Raw genomic sequence first — 21,754 nt, forward strand, 5'->3', positions numbered from 1 at the left:
TATAAGACGACAAAGTATAAAGCAGGAACTTTATCCTAAGTCATCTTGTAACAGCCTAATTTTGTAGCATTCAGTACCTCAAAAGCTTTGTTCCTTTAAAGCTGAGAATAAAGGAACTCAAGGGTTAATGAAAAAAAAATCTGGAAAAAATATTTTTAGAGCAGTCATAATTCATGCCAATTTTGAAAACTGTGTTTTTAAAACTTGAGCAGACTAGTTTCCTAAAGATATTTCCTGTGAGGTAAAAAACTATAAGTTGAGATGGTTTCTTTTTTATATGGTTTAAAATTTAAAGGGGGCAAGAAATTCTTTCCATATTAGACCAAAACAACAGCTTACAAAAAATACACAAGCAAGCTTTCCAATACTAGGTTTTTAAAACCCACAAGTTGGCAGTAAGTTAAAAGGAGCGTACTCTTGAACATGTGGGTATGGCTACAGCTAAAATCTGATAATCCGGTTTCTCGGTCTAAAGCCTGCAGTAGACCTAAAATGTCCAACCCCCAAGTCCCAGATCCCCTCTGCTGGGGCAAAATTTGGGTAGGAACCGATTTCAGAGTAGAGTATCACTACTAAGAGGAAGCTATGAAATGAACACATCCGGAATCTGAATCCAACTGAGGGAATACAGAGAAGGAGACAGTGAAGGTACACTTGGGTGCAATTTCATGCTGGTGATTTTTTTTTTTTTTTTTTTTTTTTTAAATGTAAGCAGCTAGGCTTAGCACAGATTTTAAACCAGAAGTTGCATATTCAATGACACACACACACACACACACCTCAGAACTTAAGTGACTATTAGCACATTGGTACACATGCTTACATAAAACTTAGTGAGAAGTATATACATGTTCTAAACAAACGTTCATTTTAACAGTTGAAATATTTCATAACACAAAAAAGCATATCAGTTACTACAAAAAAAATGCAAAACAGGATCACCAAGTTTCCACAAGCATCATATGCATTTTAAAGTGCTTTCTGGGTGTTTCAAATTAACCCCATTCAATACGATCCTGTATAGCACTCTTCCAGTCACTACATAATTGGTTTAATTTTACTTGTCTTTTCAGGTGCACTGTGAAGTCCAGAAAAAACTGATGACCTATTACTGATACACAATATTTATTCTCTACCAGTATAATCATATACAGTGTTAAACAAATTTAGATGAAATTCTCAAATACTTTGGTTTAACCTTAGTTTGGGATAATTATTTGATGAAACAAAAATCACATCCCTCCACCCTTTGATCTAAAAAGGGACATAAATTGACAGGATTCTTTGGTTAAAAAAAAAAAGCCACAATATTTGGGGATTTTAGATGTGTGTGTGCTTATTAAAAGTGGTCTTAACAAATGATGTTGCTACACTGCCAATTTATGCAGCCTAAGAACTACTCCTCATATAGCAGAGAATATCAAAATATTGATTTCATCTAGTAAATCAGTTCTACAGGTTGAAATATCATCAGCAACCTCTACAGGGGACTATAAGTATCTTTAAAAACTTTACCTGTTTTTCTGCCATTTATTTTTTTATGTTGTAAATACTTCAAACTGCTTAAATTTCATGACATACAATTATTTTTCAGTGACTGTCAAAACATTATTCAACAGTGTACACTGTCTGGGTTCTCATAAAAAATGTAACATTTGAGAGTCAGAGATATTGTGCTCTGACAAACCAATATTTAACTGCACAGAATTTGTGCGTTAACTCTACTAATTACTAGGAAAAGCCTATTAAAAATTCAGTTAACTGCTACAAGTTATGCAAATATATAAAAACAGAGCAGATATACAAGTATAACACTGAACATACTGTACTTTATTAGCACAAAAAGGCAGAACAAGGCACAGCAAGCAGAAAAATACATCAATAGAAGGGTTAGTGTTGCATACAAGAAAAGTTATTATTCTTGTATCTGCAGCCAAAAGGTTCCCTACCTCACATAATCACTGCCATAGAGAAGTAAGTAACGTACTGTAGTAACTGGTAAAGAAACTAGGGAGCTCACAACTGGTATAAAATATAAAAACAGGGTACTGCATATACCAATAAAATTTTAGTGCAAAAAATGTCTGACAGTACAGTTTAAGTTCTGTCCAACATTAAATACGCAAAAAAAAATTAGATTATTTTTTTTCCCCAGGTAGACTGCTGAAATAGTATCAGTGCACAATATTAAATATTACAGAAAGTGCTAATGGAAAAATGTTATAGTATCTATAAGTAACAGTACCTTTGAAACTTGATTTATTTGTCTAACTTTTTTTTTTTTTTAACTTGCTTGAATAAGTTTTAATTAAATTATTCAACTATGATGCATTTCTCTATAAACAGTATTAAATACAGTTTTCATTAAACATTATTCATTTACCGTTCAACATAATCTTCCATTGTGAATTAGAACGTTTGTTGGGTAACCAATTCTTATATTTTATTTGTCAAAAAGTATAAACTGCTTAATTTACAATAGCAATAGTCCAATTTAAACTAGCTTTGGATTCAAGATTTTTTTTAAATTTGGAAGGTTACGTTAATATTAGTCTTGCTAACAGTGCCACTTAACACTGAAAGAGTTGTAAATATAATTACACCACTGATTCAACATAGTTAAGTGCTCATAATTTGGAAACCTGATGCACTAACAGAAGTGGGAATTTTGGTTGTTGGCATAAAAAAAAACCCACCGATTTCTCCGCTGCTAATGAATCACACTTGAAAATACTTCTTTATTTCCTGGCATCTGGAAACTTGTTTATAAAAGTATAGATTAGTCTTAAAGACTAGATTTTTTTAAAAGTTACTTAAAAACAAGAGAGACCTCAGGATCACATTGGAAATGCTCATCCAATAAAACTTTTTGTTCATTAGCATTACACTGGATGCTTTATAGAAAATGCCCCATAGTTGCTTCACTCAATTACTACAGCTATAAAAAAGGAAAATGTATTTAGAAATTAGCAAAAGTATTTTAATATTGGCCTTAATGAAAAAACGTGCAGCTTTGTGTCTGCTTATTGTTTCAAGAGGCATCACAACTTGGTTTGATTAACAGCAGGCAGCATCTGACAGGATACTAACACTAGGCTTAAATACGGTATTGCAAAAAAGCTAAACACTGTTGATGCACTTGCTGCAGTTAAACTGTAACACACACAAAAAAGCAGGTTCTAGTAAGCTTATTGGAGACTCTGGATTCTGTTTACTTTGCCTTAATCGGTTCCCGTTCCAACCATCGCACCCTGACTTTTTGTTTATAGTGATATTCCTTAAGAAAGTCTTGCAACATTGACGGTAAAGGGAGTTCATCAATTCCATCATACGTAGTGCACCTGCAGATTACTGCCCGGCAGATATACTGCAGACTAAAGGGAAAGGTCCTGTTCAGGGATACAGTAAGTAATGGTTCAAAAAACATGCAAGAGCTAGGATCTTTATAGTGTTCTAGAAGCCCTGTAACAGTGGAGGAGTGAAATACACAGGGATCATGAGCATCAAAACTGAAATTGTGATTCCACTGCTCAATACGTGCATGTAGGGATCGGTTATAACGACGGAAGCTCACAGAGAAGAGGTAGTCCTCTTGTGCAGAATCCCTGAGCAAAAAAGTGCCTTCAGGTTTCCCTTCCAGAAGTGCCTCGGCCTCGTAACGGTCCATCACACCCCAGTAACATGGGTTACCTGTAATTTGAAGTAAATCTGGTACTAGGCAGTGTATGTAATCAATCTGAGTGTGCACTTTCCAAGCCCCTTGTCTACTGATATGGCCATGGCTCTCTCCAGACACCTGCCGTTGCTTCTGCCTACGTGACTGCAAACAGAGGGTTGTTGTGTCCTCTTCAGAGTCACAGGTTCCCTGTGGTGTCACACAGCTGTCCCCAGTCAGCTCAGTCATACCAGGGGCTAACTTTGGTCCCAGTTTATACAATGGATTAACCTGTGCTGTAGCTTCAAAAGTATGTATTTGGGCATTGGGTGGGGGATCGACCCCTTCTTCAATACTAAGCCTACGTCTCTCTCTCAGTCTATCTTCTTCATCTTCTGTAGAAACCAAGGAAGGATCAAATGTATCAAAAAATGTTGAATGTGGGCTCACAGGAGCTGTATGTTGCTTGATCAGATGCCACTTTTGGGCTAGATCTGATCCAGCAGGAAAAGGACATTTCTCAAGCATTAGTTCAGAGAGATGGATTTTCCTTTTACTGGAAAATAGGGGTTTGCACTGTTTGCTATAAGTTCTCATGGGAAAACATAATCCAACAGTATCTTGCAGTCTCTGCCGCAGGGAACGGCTACCTACTGTCCTGTTTGATACACTATCCATATCATGCATAGAACTCACTCCGTATCTTCTCTCCCTCCTTTGCAAGCCATTGCGTGTTCTACCAAACCTTTTATCACTATCCAAGGAGCTCTGGGTTTTTGTAGAGGAGGAATGTTTCTTCTTCCCACCCCAAGGAGCATGCCGAGAGTAAGAGTCCCTTCGTGCCAGTCTAGCTCCTGTGGGAACACACAACTCGTTTTCTTTCTCAATACTTATTTCAACAATTTGAGGGATCTCAGTGACACAATTCTGATTTCGTCTCACTGAATTCTTTGAAGGACTTAACCCTAATTGTAAGGCAACATTCTCTCTTAAAGGGCTGCTGGGTTGCTGCTGAGCCAAATCAGGTACATTGACACTTTTATCCTTAACAGATAAACATCTACTGGATTTCACAGCTACATCATCATTTCGGTTTCCACTTTCATGACTGAAGAGATTTTGGCATCTGTATTTGAAGTTGTTCCACATCTTTCCCACCTTATCCATGGATTGTGTTACCTACATTTAAGAGAGGAGAAGAAAAGAAATTTAATTAAGTTCAACTTTTTTATATTTAGGAAAATAAGTTATTAGCATCAATGATTTAAGTAACAGGTATGGCATTTAATTAAAAGACAAACACATTATGTTACTTCTTGCACCGTTCTGCAGCACTAATATATATAGATTGCAGTTTGGTATCCTTAGAAAACAAATATAGATAAACAGTATTAAAAACCCACAAAACTACTTTTCAAAAACAGATCAGAAGCTATGATATGTAGCATCTTCTCACCTTACACACAAACCCTACCACTTCACCTCAAATTAACAAACCAACCCACAAAAGCAAAGGTTGGCAAACTACAGCCTACATGGGACTTCGGTAGCATTTAGTGTTGGGAAGCTTTGGCAATAGATGCTGTCCCCACACTGCCAGAGGAATAAGCACTGGCTGCTGCCAAGTCCTAGCAGCTGCCAACCTGCAGCCTGGGGTGGGTCATCCTGGCCTGCAGCTGGAAAAAGGTTGCCTACCCTTTTAGTAACACTATTTCAGAGGTTAATTCTTAAGTTGCACTTTCTGCTAAAAAAAGTGAATCACTTAGATTTCAATTGCTTCGTTCTGAATGTTATACATAAGATAAAATGACTCTCTATAAACCTGATTTTTCCAAAAATCATAATGGAGGAAAAACAAATATGGGGGGGGGGGGGGGGGGGGGAAGAAAAGGGGGGTGGGGGGGGGGGGGGGGGGCACAGAAGAGAAGGGCATGGAAAACTTCAGTAAAGCAACTGCCCCCAGAAAAAAAAATTGCAAATCTACTTCCTTCCTACCCCAAATGGGCAAGGGCTCGTTCTGTAAAAGTATTTGCATTTAGTTTGAAAAAGGAAAAATGTGTGACAGTTTCAGGTTTCAAGCTATAACACCACCTCCCCCACCCCTTCATTTAAAGTTTTGCATAAGTAGCGTGAAAGGTTCATCTGAACAGACAGGAAATAAGAAAGCCTTACCAGAAAGAGGCAGAAAGACACTTACGAAAGCTTAAGATGTCAAAAGTTGAAGATACTGTAGTAAAGCTTCAAGTGTGCAATGCCTTAAGAAGAAAAAGGCAGTCCACATGATTATTTAAGGGGGCAGGGTGGAGGAAATAAAGAACCAGTGTTAGAGCAGGAAGCCTATTTTCTACCTAGAGCATTGTATACAGCTAGTTCTACAGTAAGAGATTAGGACACGGTGAGTTTCCAAGTTGTTATCAGAAAGTGATGCCAACATCAGCAGTAACCAAACTGCAATCACTTCTTTAGAAACGGAATCTGATGACCTAAAATCCAGGCGTGAAAAACACGGGAACTACCGGAACAATTTATGACTAGCATATGTTCATCTAGTTATCTGACTGCTATTCTATTATTTTCTAAGCAGCTACCAGAAGTGAATTCCTGTTACAACAGACAGAAAACAGACAATAGCTTCAAATAAGCTTTACTGCCAGTATTCAAGAACAATTTTACTTTGCTGGAGACACCATCTGGCAAGCAACTCCAAGGGAGGTGGGGGTATCTAAATAGGAAAACTGGGATTAAAAAAAAAAAATCAAGAACTGTTAAAAAAAAGTCCAAAGGCAAAAGGGCCTGGTAAGAGCAGATGAGAACAAGGCAGCACACCTAGTAAACACTGGGCCTGCCCCAACTTTGAGGAATACAGTAAGTGTTAGCAGGAAAATTATTTTGTAATTTTTCATACCAAAGCAGTTGCAGCTTTTGGTAAAACATTTAAGACAATATAACACAAAAAAGGGTAAACCACAAGGCTTCATACAATCTCAAAGACAGATATCAGTAATTGAGTGCAGAGTTGGGGGTGAAGGAGGAAGTGTAAAAAAAGTCAAGTTAGAGCTAAGACTAAGAGCATCTATACAAGTGCCTTGGGGTGGAGAGGGGGGCACTTTAATTAGAGCTTTAATTAAAGTGCCCCCGCCGCCATTTTGAAATGTGGGGACACTGACTACACTCAACACAGAGGCTGCTGAATCATGTTAATTAGCATGCTCCAGCAGACTCGATTAATTGAGTCTGCTCCAATGCATGCTGATTAGCGTATGTCAGAGCAGAGGTCTGTCATGTGTATAGGTGCCCTAAGTGCCTAGAGACTGTAACTCAAGACTACTAAAACAGCCAACTATCTGGAAGAACAGAAAGGATGTAATAATAATAATAATAATAATAATAATAATAATAATGGGGGGAGAGGACACAAAATAGAAGGGCCCTGAAAAGAAAGAGTCATCTGTTTTTACTGTTACAGCTACATATAACAACATTTTAGCAGCTGCTACAGAACCTCTCCTTTCACACACACACACACACACTCAACGTAACACAAAAGAGGAGGCAATACTTTCCAGCCTCAAAGGCTTTTTTTTAAGTGACTTCTCTTACCTAAATTCCAGGCCAAGCACTTCAAGGAGGGGTAAGTACATATTTGGGTGGAGAAAAATCAATCAGAATCACTTTCTGGACTCAAAGATCACTCACAGACAAGAGATCTTGAAGGATGCAAATACACACACAAGTAACTGGCATCTTTTACTCCCTGTAAGGCAATTAGCCATTCTTTTCCATTTTAGTTGTAAATGCTATATAGGCTGCAGCTTCATCACCATAGCCATATGAAAGAGGAATGCAGGAAGTGTGCTATTTTGAACAGATGCTGCTCTCTCTCAGGATTATGTACAGTACATTTGCCTTTTTTGAACTGTGAAATAAATATGGTACCTTTCTTACCCAAAAAAGGCCTATAAGCCACTCTGTCCTGTCTTGAGACTCTACCTCAAGATGTACTTCCTGGATTCCTTGTCCAAGATGTGGATGACATGATTACTATAAAAAGGAAGACAAACAATATTTTAGTAATGCTAAAATATACCTTTACTTACAAAGGTAAGAATTTCCACTTCACTGAAAATTGTACTTCAACTGTTACATATACAGTAATTATCAGACAGATGATTTGTTGTGGCAAGAAGGAACTCAAACAGCTTTTCTTCATTTCTAAATCTGTTAACCCCTGTAGTGAAAGAACCTTGTGGAAGATGCCAGAACGAAATTTTGTACGTAGTTAGGCCAAAGCTAGAAGCATGTGGATTCTTGATATTCCTGAAGCAGTGGGTATACTGGTGTACCTCATGAAAAAGGTTTCTGCACTTCAGGCCAAATGTGTAAAGTAGTGGTTCTCAAGTTGTGGCCTGCAGAGCACTTGGTGGTCTGAAGAGCTGGCAGATCACTTGATGCTTGGCTCCCCTCCTTGTTTCCAGCTGCTACATCACATCAAAAGGCAGCTAAAAATATACACTTTCCTAATATTAGTTTTCCAGGTAAGCAACTGCTGTAGTTGCCACAGGGATGTTATATGATTGTAAAGCAAAGGGAACATGATCTATGCATTTAAGAATGGGAGGGAAAGATAAGATCTTAAACAGATTTTACTATGAATGTTTAGGTCAGTGTCTCTCCAAAATGATGATTATGTTGCCTTTTAGAAATCAAGAAGCTAAGAGGATTTCAGGAGAACACTACTTACAATAGTCAGATGGCAGTCAGAGTTTTAGTAGCAAAAGGAAAGAAGAGAACTGAAGGATTTAAACTACTGCTTCCCTATGTCAAAATCCTTTTGCAAGGTTAAGAGTTCATTTAGGTACTGAAAGTTCTACAACTGCTCTATACCTTAAAAATCACAAAGCAATTATCTGAACAAGATGTGTGTTTATTGAAATATGATGGAAGGAAGCATTTTCATAGATGGCAGCTTCAGGACAATCAGATGGGATTAACAGCTCATTTGCAAAGTATTAAACATCTTCAATTTCTATTCACTTCCATCGGAACCAAGATGGCTCAATACATCTTAAAAACAGGCTATAAACTACAGAAAGTTTTTCAGCAAAAAGGGTAAGCTCTTACAGAGAGCAAACAGAACTGCAAATGCAAAGCAGTGTTGAAATGTGGATTCAACTAGGAGACAGAACTGTAACTTTGCATGTTTACTTCTTTACACAGCACCACTGATTTTTGCTTTCAGCAAATGTACAAGGGAAAAAAAACAGACAAAATAAAATTACAATGTTTAAATACATGCAGGCCTTAATCAATGCAAAGGAATGACTGAGTAATGATGAAGGAAAAAACTTTATGTTGGAAGATAAAATTTGCAAGAATCAAAAGAATAAAGACTGAGCGTAAGTCAATACAATACTCACTTAGCAGGCGTGTTACCTAGACTAGAACTGGTATATACCTTCTAAATGAAAATGGTACTGATATTTAAAATGTTCACTTTCTAAACACATTTGACAGGACAAGCCGATTGAAAACTGTTCTAACTTTTAAAAAGTATTAACTACATGCACTGTTATCTTGAAGTTTTTAACTGAGTGATTTTTAAGCCTTACACTTTACTCCATTATCTCTCAAACCAGCTCCATAAAAGGTGAAAGGCCAAGTCATTTCCAATCAGAATCTGTCAACGCTGTTGGTTGATTGATGTAGCCTTTTGTACAGAGTGGGCTCCATTAAGCAGTGTCTGATTTAGAAACCATTTAATTTAGCAGAAAACATTTTTTGAGCTCAGGCAACTATCGCAGTTACAGCTCCCTGCCTCGCATTTGAACAAGGTTTCAACCATTCCAGAGAGCATCAGATTGCTTTAAAATGAAGTGCAAAACTTGCAGTTCAGGGTTTCTTGTGGCTGCACGATATTGACAAAATATGGGTTACTTCTGCAGCAGCTCAAAAGCCAGCTCAATAAAAAACCCTAACACTGCCAAATTTGATAGAAGTACAAACCACTGATGAACTGAAGGAGTGTCTTCATTTCAGCATAGGGATAGCTGTAGAACACCCCCAAACTAGCTTTTCCTAACTAGAAAAAGAAATCTATTAGGCTCTTAGGCTTAAAAAGGCTTTTTCTTATTTAAGTTGTAAAGTTTAAATATGCAGATGAAAGACCAGGGTGGGAGGGAACAGGGGAAATCTGACTCCTTTCAAGGGAATCTTTAAAAAAAAAATGTTTTGAATGCAACACAGTAGATTTTTGTCTCTTCAATAAATGTATGTACTGCATTAGTGAAATGTGGCGTATACATTTTTAAAATAGGACTCAAATTTTATTTTTTTCCTCCATTTAGTTCTGTCAAGTCATGCCTTGTTATGGATTGAGTTCTGACAACCATTTCCACTAATAAAATAGCACAACAGCTGAACTTCTGCTTAGAGGGCTGCTTACTTCTGGCAGAAACATTCTGAGCTAAATTTGTCTTTATGTTAGAGACAAATCTTATAGCACAGTGGGTTTATTTCTCAGACTTAAAAGTTAGATGATGCAGAGAAAAAAAGTTCAAGACATTAAATCCTTAAATGTTATACAGAAGTGTTGGCCTATGAAAGCCAAAATAATGCACCTCACCTCCAAAAACCTCTCCTACACAACTATTTGTTACAAAAATTGAAGAAAAAAAAAAATGGAGTCTTGTGGTTTCGCACTGAACATTTCAAAATGAAGAAGCTTTTCACAAGTCAAAAATCAGTCCCCTAAAGGGAAAGTAACAAAACAGGTGAAAAAGGTAGGACTGTTAAGGTACAAACGAGCTAGTATTATTCTACTCCTGCACCTATGGTCCTCAGAGAATTGATAATGTCTAGTGCTAGGGACAGGATGGGGGGAACCCAATAATAACAGCCAAAACAAAATCAAGTGTCTGATGTGGAGAAGCTCAAAGAACACAATATTAAGAATAGTATATACACAATACATAACTTCTGTATGATGCACCACATTACTATCAGATAGGTAGTGTTCAATTGTCTCCCAAGTTTATCCTTGAATCTTGAACAATATTCTATACACACACACACACACACACACACACACAGGCAGTCCTTGACTTACAACATTTTGAGTTACAACATTTCAAACGTACAACATTTATAAATTGACACTGTTTCAATTTTCTGATGTCAGTTTTGACTTTACAACACTTGATCCTAAGCGACACAATGCCAGCGAACAAGTTCACTGTGTCACCCATCACTCTGGAGAATATCGGTTCAAACTTCCTTTTCTTTAAGAAAACAGATGAGATTCCAGAAAAACCTGCAGTCAAGACTCCAGCCAAGAACCCTTCAAAAAGTCAAACCAAGAGCCCTTCAAAAAGTCCAGCAAAGTCACCTCAAAGAAGCCCTTCCAAATCAATACGATTGCTATTTACAATATAAATACATTAATGTAGCTATATTACTCATCTATAATTGATCGAGTACAAAATTCTGGGGTATTTTTTGGTGAAAATAGGGTATCGGGCCTTGGTTCAGGAACCAATCCCCAATTTATAACATTGTTCCTATGGGAAAATTGGTTCCGAGTTACAATGTGTCGATTTAAACAGTTTTCAGGAACCAATTGTGTTGCAAGTCCAAGGACTGCGTGTGTGTGTGCACACGCACATACGCACACACACACACACCATCTGTCTGTCTGTAACGCTTTTTAAGGGTGCTGGGAGCCCAGTGTGGTGGGGAGGGCAGGAAGAGGGGCCAGCTGAGGAAACGTGGGAGCCAGGCTCCCAGCTACTAAGAGAAGCCAATTACCTGGTTACTGTGAGCATTAGCATTATTTGAAATTCATCCGGCATTCTTGACAAGCAATTCGTTAGTTGATAATATACTGTGTTGATATCATCTGGGAATTGTAATTGTTTATCAATTGCAAAAGATAGAGGTGACCACAGCAGTTGTTTTTTCTCCTACCCCCCAGGTTTGTAAATTGCCTACAAAGGACACTACTAAATTTGAAATGTCAGTTTTGCTTCCTTATTTCTTGACTGGGAATAAAGAATGAGAACACTCCCTTCATTAGCCACAGTTCTTAAAGCAGTATTTGGGAATTGCTCAACTGCCTTCCACAATTCCCCAAATTGTGTAAAATCAAAGCTCCAATTCGAATTTAGTACAGGCCCACAGAACAAGGTTAAGAGCTAGGACTGACATGAAAAAAGGGCGACTTCTTTGGGTCCTTGACTTTGAAAGCACAACCCTACAAGACTAAATTCCTTCACACAAGATTTGCATGAAGCATCCTACTGATCTTGGATAACAGGGGGCAGGAGACATAAATGAAGAGAAAAAAAGATGACAGAGGTACCACAGATGCACCTTACAAAAGGAGCAAGGGAAAACCTGAAGCTTTAAAAGCAACAATTCCTCTCTTCCCACATGAATTCCAAAAATAATGAATCACTGTCCCAAAACTGGAGATACTAACATACAAGTTAAATTAGTTTATTTTAAAAATGAAGAACTAGCTGGTAAAAGTGGAACTTTGGAACAAAAGTAGCACTTCAGGTAGAGACTAATGATTACCAACCCTACTAGTTGTTCCAAAACTAACTTACTTACTTTCCTAACTACCATAACTGCTATGGAGGCAAGATTTCACAGTCTCATAAAAGGACCTTGTAGTACCCTTTGAATAAACTGGAGACGTGCTGAAGTGTGGAAGACATAATTACAACACAGGTACTTCAAGAAAATTTCACATGGGCTGGCTATCTAGAACTGGATATGTCGGTACCTCGAACGCTCTAGTTTTGGAAATCAAGATTGGTAGAAAAATTTAACTAGTTTTAAGAATATTCAAACTAAATTTTCAGTCCGTTGGACAGTATGTTTCAAAACTGTAAAGAATGGGTTAAATAAGGGTGTCCTGCAAAGACAGTATACAATATATACATTTCAACTCAGAGATTGTTTTATGTGATCAACAGAAATGATTGGGATTGTGGATGTCGTCATATTTTTCAGATAACTGACAATGAGGAAGCAGCAACAAGGTAAATGAACACTATACTAGGGCTGGTTTCTTAATAAGAGGCAGGAAGTTTAGATATCCATGCCCAGAGACAACAAGACCTGGAAGAAAATAAGGGTATCTTTACACTGTTACAAGTTGCAAGATATTAGGAAGTACCATCATTTCTCAAATATAACATATCCCTGAATATAATAAGAATCCTGCTTTTGAAAGACAGCATGAAGAAAAAAGGTCTTACAGTAACTGAGTAGCAGCACCTAGGGGAAGGGGAGGAGGGATTCCTCTTAAACTTTCCTGACAGCATCTGGCTCTGCACAGCAGCATAGCTGGAAGGGGCAATAACTCCTAAAGCCAACTTGCTTGTTTCCTCTCTCTGTTCCCCTACCCTCTCTCCTCAAATATGCAGACAGACCCAACTTCAAGTCACGGAGCAATGCGAGACAGGGACACTGACTGGCATTCTGGGGCTGTCTACAGCTTTCTTTCTAGCTGCGGGGATGTGAGACCCAAGGGGGAGGCAGGCAGAGGCTGCCACAATTCAACTCCAGGCACAAAGCCACTTTCCCCTTCTAATGGCACAGGGATGGGTAGGGTTCAGCTGCAGACTGACCCTGCATGCCAAGTTAGGAACCATTCCCAGATCAGATGTAGCATGTGGTCCCAGACCAGATGTGCCGATTCTGACCCCAGGCACATCTGGCCATGGACTGTCCCCGTGCACTGGTTCGATTTGGTGCATGGGATTGTATCACCTGGCTGAGAAGGGCCCCCTACAGATCCAGAAATTGGTGCAAGGGGAGCAGTGGCAGCATTAACGCATATAGTGTGCACCTCAGTTTCCACCAGTGGCTTTGGGGAAAAAGGGCATGAGTTGTGAGAAAACACGGTTATCTCACTGTGGGCAGCTGATCACCTCCCTCTCATTCTGAAAGTTCACAAGGAGTGAAAAATGGTCTTGTCCTGGATATCGGATGCCCTGTCAGATGTTTCCTTCTAAGAAGCTACATGCCAATAACTCCAGTTTAAGAATATTCTCTCTGAAATATTCAAGGCTGTGGAAGGCCCCTTGCCAGTACTCATAAGACTTAGGGGACTTTTTAGGGGGAAAAAAACCTGAAGACTACATAAGCCTTCCCTCACAACACCAAACGTTCAGAAACAAGGTCATGAGAGATCACAGTCACACAATACCTCACTTCCATCTGCTAAACTCAGGCTCCTTTAGGGCAAAAAACTCTGAATAGAGCGTAGACAAGGTTGGGTTGAACAAGCATCAGCATAACCCATCTTTGAAGCAGTATCTGCATATTCCCACCTGCTAGTCTAGTGCAGTGGTATTCAACCTTCAGCCTGCCCTGTGGGGCTGTCATCTGGCCAATGGGGCTCCCCTGGGATCCAGAAATTCAGTGCTAGGAAAGCAGTGGGGCACCATTAATTACTGCAGCTCTGGAAGCTCATTCAGAGGTATGGCAATTAACATTGCTCTCCCACTGCCAAATTTCCAGACCCCTGGGGAGCCCTGTAGGCCAGATGACATGGACTGCAGTAGTACATTGATCCAGCTCTTTGGGCAGATCCTACATGTGGGAGCATGCTGGGATGCAGGGTCACACCTACAATCTGACCCCACACACTGCGCCCACACTGGATCCAACCCACAGGCCAACCATGCCTGCCGGATCTGACCCATGAACCAGCCCTGTGCTACATATCTGGCTCACGGGACTAGAACACCACAGGTCTGCAAGAGTACAACCCCTTATAAAAGTCAGTTGAAAAATTCTAGTTAAACAATGACTGCAGAATTGTGTTCTGTGAATGCAAGTACTAATAAGTCAAGAATAGCTCTCTGCATAAGTACAGGCAACCCCCGCTTAGCACTCTTAATTGGTTCCTGAAAAACTGAGCGTTAAGCGAAACCGAAACTATTTGACAATTCAAGATGGTGACCACAAATGTTTTTAAATGACCCAAGATGCCAATGCGAGCGTTATAACAAAACTTGCTGAGTGCCAAGTGAAATCAGGTATCAATTTAAAATGAGCATTATAGCGAAATAGTGCTAAGCAAAACAGTGTTAAGTGGGGGTTGCCTGTATATGAAAAAACTTCATGTGGATATCTATGACGGAAGCTTATGGATTCAGGTTACTGGTGTCCCATTAACCCTAGGTAAAAGAGATTGAAATCCCTCAGGTACTATCATGTCAGACAGTAGTCTCCACCTATAACTTAATTCACTCCAGCTGGTGCCAAGTGGAAACAATTTCTTTACAGTGATCCCCAAAGACCAACACACACACCCTTAAGGTACCCTCTTAAAAACCACAGTCCTGACAAACTTGAGAGTTTACAGCCTAGCTTTCAAATAGCAAGAAAATAAACTGAGATACTGTCTTTAAGACAGATTGCTAAGGACTCAGGACAAAGATACAGAACAACTTTTGCTTTGAAGAACATGGGAGATGATCAGTCCTAAAAGCCTGCAATTCACTTTACTAGTAACAATATTGTTTCAAGCAAAGCTGGTGAAAATTAAGAGTATGCTCTCAAAGTTGCAGAAAAACAAACTCTAGTTTTGTCAGCAGCAAGCTGAAATCCACTTAAGATCAGGTTCTCTGACTAGTGGAATCATGTTAACCAGTTTGAGGAATATTATGACTAGGTGGCTGAGGGGTTTAGATGTCAGCAGGACATCCTGGGACACTGAGACAGTAGACAGACTGTCCCATGTAAACTTTTTTCCAACTAATTCTTTACCTAAAGGGTCTGAGTGTGGAGACAGACTAAAATAGGGGCAGGCAATTATTTCAGCTGGAGGGCTACTTAACGAGTTTTGGTGAGCTGTCAAGGGCTGCAAAGGTGGCCCCACCACTTGACAAGCGCCCTGCCCCCTGGTTGCCATCTTGGGACTGGAAGTCTTGCCCCCCTAGCCCCTGACCTTTGCCACTGGAAGTCCCTCCCCTTGCTCCCGGATGTACTACTTTTGGGAAGGGGGTTTGCCATCTTGGAACTAGAAAAAAAAATTATATACTAAAAATCAAACATCCACAACATTTTAATTTTATTTTTTAAATATATTTTTGTCCCAATTTGTGTGAGCTTGTGTGTATATAGAGGTGACTGCATAACAGCTCAAAATGAAGTTTACTCTTGTATATTGCAGAGGGTGTAGAGGGGTCTGTTGGGGGTGGTAATCAGTGAGTGGGTGGCTATGGGATTTGATGGGACCTGTTGGGGTGGTGTATGTGGATGTGGGTGGGTGGGTAGGTATGGGAGGGATGTGGGGTGCGCAAAGGGGAAGGGTGGCTGGGGGTGGTTGTGTGAGTGCATGTGTGTGGTGGGGTGCGTGTAGCAGTGAGCAGGGCTCCCCCCCAGTGTGTGTGTGTGTGGGGGGGGGTGCAGTGTTTATGGGGCGTGTGTGAGGGGGGTATGGTTTGAGGGTATGTGGGGTGTCCATGGGAGCCCCCCATGCATGCCCCCACCCCCTTGGCCAGCACTTGCCCCCACTCCGCAACAGCACAGAGACCACGCACTGTGCGACGCCTCCCTGCCACTGCCAACAGCACACAGCCTCAGCCTGCCCTGTTCCGTCTGGCCGAGGCACATCCTACTGCCCCCTGAGCATGCAGCGCGGCTGGGGTGACTCCTTGTGGCTGCCACAGCTGCTGGCCCCAGCCCCACAGTACCGGCGGGCACCTGTGCACACAGCCCTGACCTGGCACACCCCATGCCTGCTCCAGACTCACCCATCCAGACTGAGCAGTGGCAGCAGCAGCAACTGCTGAGCAGAAACTTACTCAGCATGGGGGAAAAGAGGCCCCTCTCCTTCACCACTGCTGGGCAGTTCTTGGTGAAGCCACCAGATTCAGCTCTGCCACAGTCACCGCCGCCTCTGGGCTGCCTAGTGGGGCAGCAGTGACAGTGTAGAGCAGCCGCAGGGCAGCTTGGAATGGAGTGGGTTCTTCAGTGTGGATGTCAAAGACCTATAGTTTCAGGATTGCATTAAGATATTCTGAAACTTTACAGAAAAAAGGCAAGTCATAAGTAATCAATATTACATGATCCAAGACCTAAAAATTAAACTATACCAAAACAAGATACAGAAAACAAAAACAAACAAAAAAAAACCCCGTTCTAGACTACTTGACACTAACTCCAAAGCAGGATCAGCAGTGACTACTGCCCACTTTCTCCTGAACTTGTACTCCTTAACCTGTAATGCTATCATCTAATTTTTCAGACAAATGAAAATCTAAAAAAGGTATTCCTATAACAATTGTTTTTTGCCTCGTTTAATTACTTCCAGGAATGTAGAATCAGAAAGAGGTAATACCTGGGACATTGTGGCTGCTGGCAGATGTGAAAAAACAAACAAACAAACAAACAAACAAACAAACAAACAACAAAAAGTGCACTTTACCAGAAGAGGCACTGTGTAAGTTCAACCTGGTTCCCCAGTGCCTGTATAGATCAGGGGCTGTCAACTGGGGTACTTGAGAAGGGCCTAGTGGGTATGTGTGTGCAGGCGGGATCGGAGTGCCGCTACGCACCACCCTGCGCTGCCACACAGGTGCCGCCCACCCAGCCACAGGAGAAGCTCACATGCGGCGGCTGCCACCATTCCACGTTCGGCTGTGTGCCACCCCTCTCCCCCGCCACCAGCTCTGCGTTCAGCTGTTGGGGATACACTGCTCTGCATCTGGCCACCAGGGGTACACTGATCCAAAATAGGTTGAAAACTCTTGGTATAGATCATGCACTTCAGCGGGGCTTTTTGGTGCTTTTATCTAAAGCTGATTAAATCAGTTATTAGATTTTAAAAGTGCCAAAAAGCCCCGCTGAAGCATGCAGTCTATACAGATATTGGGCCAGACAGATGAAACCAATGCAATGCCTCTTCTGGACATGTGCTGCACTTGGTATGGGGATGAACAGAGCTTAAAAGTCAAGTATTGTTTTGTTTTGTGTCCCCCCTCACATCTGTAAGCATCCTGTGTGTAACGAAATAAGACATACATGATGTTTTAGAAAAGTCTGTGATGGACATAGATCATCTGCTGAGCTATGATTTACTTATTCATGTGGCAATGATGGTAATGTAAAACCAGCAATTCTCAACCAGGGTGCTTTGAAATCATTTCAAGGGTGCTGCAAGGTCCCAAACAGTGTTAGCATTGTTAGGTGTGCAAACATGATTCACATGATAAACCCAGAGATTTCATATACGAATTTGATACATTAAAAAAAAACATTCTGCCCTGTTGTAATCTTTCTGAGTTTTCTGAAACAGAAGAATTCTTCTATTATTTTTCTGTAGTTAAAAAACAAGCGAAGAACTAAGAACTGGCATTTTCCCAGGTATCGAGGGGTGCCTTAAAATTAAAAAAAGGTTGAGAACCACTGTTATAAGCAATGAACGCCCCACAGTGAAAAGCTAAAAACAAACTCTTCTGTTAAGAGTAAAATACATTTCTGGAGAAAAATGTCTCTAGCTGAAATCTAGTCACTAGTAATCCTATGAAGGTGCGACCACTCAACAAAGATACAAAACAAAGGAACATGGTGTGCCAGGGGAAGCAATGTAGAGATCAAAATTAAAAAGTGGAGTGCATGGGAGAGGCAAACTAGCTGAAGAAAGTATTTCAAAAGGACTAATGCAGACCAAGCCTCCATTCCTCTCCTCAAGAAATAAGAAGGATGGTCTCTCTGCTGGAATCTACTAGAATGAGCTTGTCATCTGAACGCTGCACTACCCATTGAAAAAACTGATGCCTGGAATTAGTGATTTGTCTTGCTTGTGAGCCTTTACTAATAAAGTCATGATAAAGCTAACCAAGGGAAAGATATTTCTTAAGTACTGTAGGCTTGTATTCTATAACTGAGATTTGTTTTATTTGCAGCTGTGGAGTGACAGGGCCAAATACAACTCTGACCCTGCATACTGTGCAATAGTGGCTTTAGATCATTACCAAAACTGACTTCACCATAATAGGCCAGTCATGAAATATAAAAGTTGAATCCAATTTTACACCATGCAGTCATGGAGAACATCAGTGCTGGTGTCAGTAAGATTTTTTTGTATTAAACCCTGCAATACCAATTTCCATGCAATTGTACCTCTATGACTACTCAAAAAAAAAAAAACCAGGAAAAAAAAACCTCACTGAGTTTGCATAGTAGGAGTAAGCTGTAGATGACTCAACAAAATGTTTTCTATACTGCTACTTTTAAATAATCTCCTAGCACATAAGCTACCAATATTAAAAGTAAATGTACACGTGGACAGAAATCACATATTGAAAAGAACTATAAGTCAAACATGGCAACCCTTTTGATGACCTCTTCAAAAGCTGTAACTATTCTGAGGATAAGTGGCTACTCAAGTCCTCTGATAGCAGAGACTTCAGTTCTATTTCTGTTAAGACCACTGAGGAAATGCACACTTTTCTACAAAAAATATAAAAATTCAAACGCACTTCATATCCCAGGACAAAAAAAACCCACAAAAACAAAAACAAATGTAGTCATAGCTAATTTCAAAACCTTTGTTTACCTGACAAAAAGGCAGGTTCTTGATGTCTGTCAGGTGCTCCAAAACAGCGGATTGGAACAGAACCGAAACACAGGCAAGTTTCATATCGCACTTACCAAAGTTGATTAATTAACCGTCAGAATCTAGACAAGATCAGATAGAACTTTCTATTCAGTAGCTAACAGATCATTTGGCAATGAGGTAAATTGATACAACTTGTAAAATTCAGTTTTCTTTTGTCCCAAATAAAAGCAGTTTCAAATGAGAGGCTAGATCTCTGCCCCATTTTCCCCTTAGTACCGTTTTCAAAATTATAAGGAAATACCTTTGGCAATATTAGAAAATTGTGAGCAAGAATTATGATAGACAGAAGATTAGCTTTATGAAAAACACTTATTTGAGAAGTCTAAACAAGTCTTCAAAAATATCAGAGTTCAAACAACAATGAAACTGCAGTTACTATCTGTTTCTAATGAAGACAATGCCACTTACACTTTTTATTAAGATTTTTATTAACTTTTACTTTTCAATACAAATATAACTTTTTTATAAAGTGAGCATCGGCAGCTTTCAGCATTTTATTTTAAAAACTAAAAAAATCCTGCCACTGTTTAGTAGTATTAGACATACAGTATGTGCACACATGTGCATTGTGTATTATAGAGACATATGTTTAATACAGTAATTCTTAACCAGGATGTCACAGCACCCTGGGACACCATGAGATCCTTTTAAGGGTAGTACACAACATTAGCATGATTGACAGGATAAAACCAGAGATTTCAAATAGAAATCCACAGTATTAGAAACATTCTGACCCGTTATGGCCTGCATTCTTTGCAACAGAAGAACTCCTTTGTTATTTTTCCAGAGGCAAAAAAAAAAAGCAAAAGCTAAGAGCTGCCATTTTTCAAGGGGTGTTTTGAGTCTGAGACTGTCAGTCACTAGTTTAATACTACTAAAAAAAAAGCAAGAGTATTTCAGCCGTTTCAGATTGAGACAAGAAACTTAACCTGCCCAGTGTCTGGCAAGCAAGAGACTAAAACCCTGTCTGAAACAGAGGAACCTCAGCTGCTGTCAGCAGTCAGGTTTGCCAAAAGCAGCTCATGGTTGTTTTATCAAGGCTAACTGGCAATAGGCATCTATTCCCTTAAGAGGGACATGGGTAGGTAAAGATATACAAAACCTTCAGAGAAGAAGTGAGAACTGTGAGCCTGCAGAGAAACCCCCCAAAAAAGACCTCCCAAAAAACCCCTCCTACGAAATTTCAAATAGGTCTAACTTGGTTGAAGTGAAGACATGAAATAAGTACACTGCTTAACCTAGACTATGAAGTGCTACAAACTATTCTTGGGTTTCTTTGATCACTGTGGCTGAAACTAAAGCTGTGCTTTATTGTTTTGCACACAGAATCTAATCTACCTCAATGCTCAGCTGAAACCCTGCCATGGAGGTTCATTTTGTAGACCAGCTAATCACCATCAATCATTGTATTTCACTGTACAAACTTGAAAGTAAAAAAGTTTGAAACAGGAAACTACTTTACGTAGGAAAGAGGGAGGAAGGAAGGACTCGAAAGAATCCAAGTTTGCTTTGGAGGCATTAATTTGAGCACACTGCATATTGTGTATTTTTAGTATGAAAACACACTACAGAAAGTTATGAGACACAATCAACAACCTGGATAAATTAACACAGCACAACTGACCACAGCATAGGTTTTTCAGAAGTGCTTGAAAGATTTAGTAGGATACACTGACTTGCACAAGACTTATATTTTTAAGAGACTTAAGAAAGGCATTTCAAAATTATCTTAAGTTTTTTGGTTACAAATTCAAACACTTGAGTCAGGAAGCTTTAATACACTAATGCAAGGTTCTCTGCATTTGTCAGGATTTCTTTTTTTGGAAGGGGGAACAAGACAAAGTGGGAACATGGAATTTTTTTCTTAAGAAGAAATATACTAATAAGAATAACAAAGAAGTCCCCTTGCGTTAACTTTGCCAGCAGCATTTGAACATTCTTTGACCCAGCAAATGTCGACCTAAGTGCATGCTGCATCAGTAATTTTCAGAAGTTTTTATATTATGTGGGCTTAGTAAGGCAGGTTTCGAATGCTCATAACTTTGGCAAGTCAGAATTAATTTTCTTTAAAGCAAACCGAGAGCCAGCATTCAGAAGGGGAGATTAAGTCTATGCCAAATTTCAAAATTCAACAGCTTTGCTTTAACCCTACATACAATTCATTGTTAATCATACAAGACACATGTAGCCTCCAATAACTCAAAAAGACTGGAGACATTTTACTCCACTTTCCATAATGAAACTTACTTTTAGGTAGAAACAGAGTACGAGAAGTTGTCACAAAGGCAACTGATCAATCTGTGAACACGTTTTACAATAAAAATATTGTATAACCAACTTCTTGCGCAACAAGAATGACTGGGAGGGGGCCGGGGGAATGGGGACAGAGCACCGCCACCCACCACCCCAAGCCACCGCCACCTCCCGGGGGGGGGGGGGGGGGGAAGGGCCAGCTG

At 39.8% G+C, this 21,754-nt stretch overlaps 1 protein-coding gene across 2 annotated transcripts in view; it reads right to left on the reverse strand.

The window, feature by feature from the left end:
• Positions 1-669: 669 nt before the first annotated feature.
• SOCS5 (suppressor of cytokine signaling 5) overlaps positions 670-21,754 on the reverse strand; it is a 42,204-nt gene continuing 21,119 nt past the window's right edge. The window contains exons 1-3 of one of the 2 annotated variants that reach the window (XM_025204255.1): positions 16,480-16,500; positions 7,601-7,696; positions 670-4,834 (exon numbers count right to left, since the gene is read on the reverse strand). In XM_025204255.1, the coding sequence (XP_025060040.1) occupies positions 3,212-4,822 (1,611 nt within the window). In that variant the 5' untranslated portion in view covers positions 4,823-4,834; positions 7,601-7,696; positions 16,480-16,500 and the 3' untranslated portion in view covers positions 670-3,211. Of the gene's footprint in view, positions 4,835-7,600; positions 7,697-16,479; positions 16,501-21,754 lie in introns of those variants that run through there. The other variant, XM_006014732.3, reaches the window with a different exon arrangement.

Source organism: Alligator sinensis, unplaced genomic scaffold (assembly GCF_000455745.1).
Source record: "Alligator sinensis unplaced genomic scaffold, ASM45574v1 scaffold131_1, whole genome shotgun sequence".
Lineage (NCBI taxonomy): Eukaryota > Metazoa > Chordata > Crocodylia > Alligatoridae > Alligator > Alligator sinensis.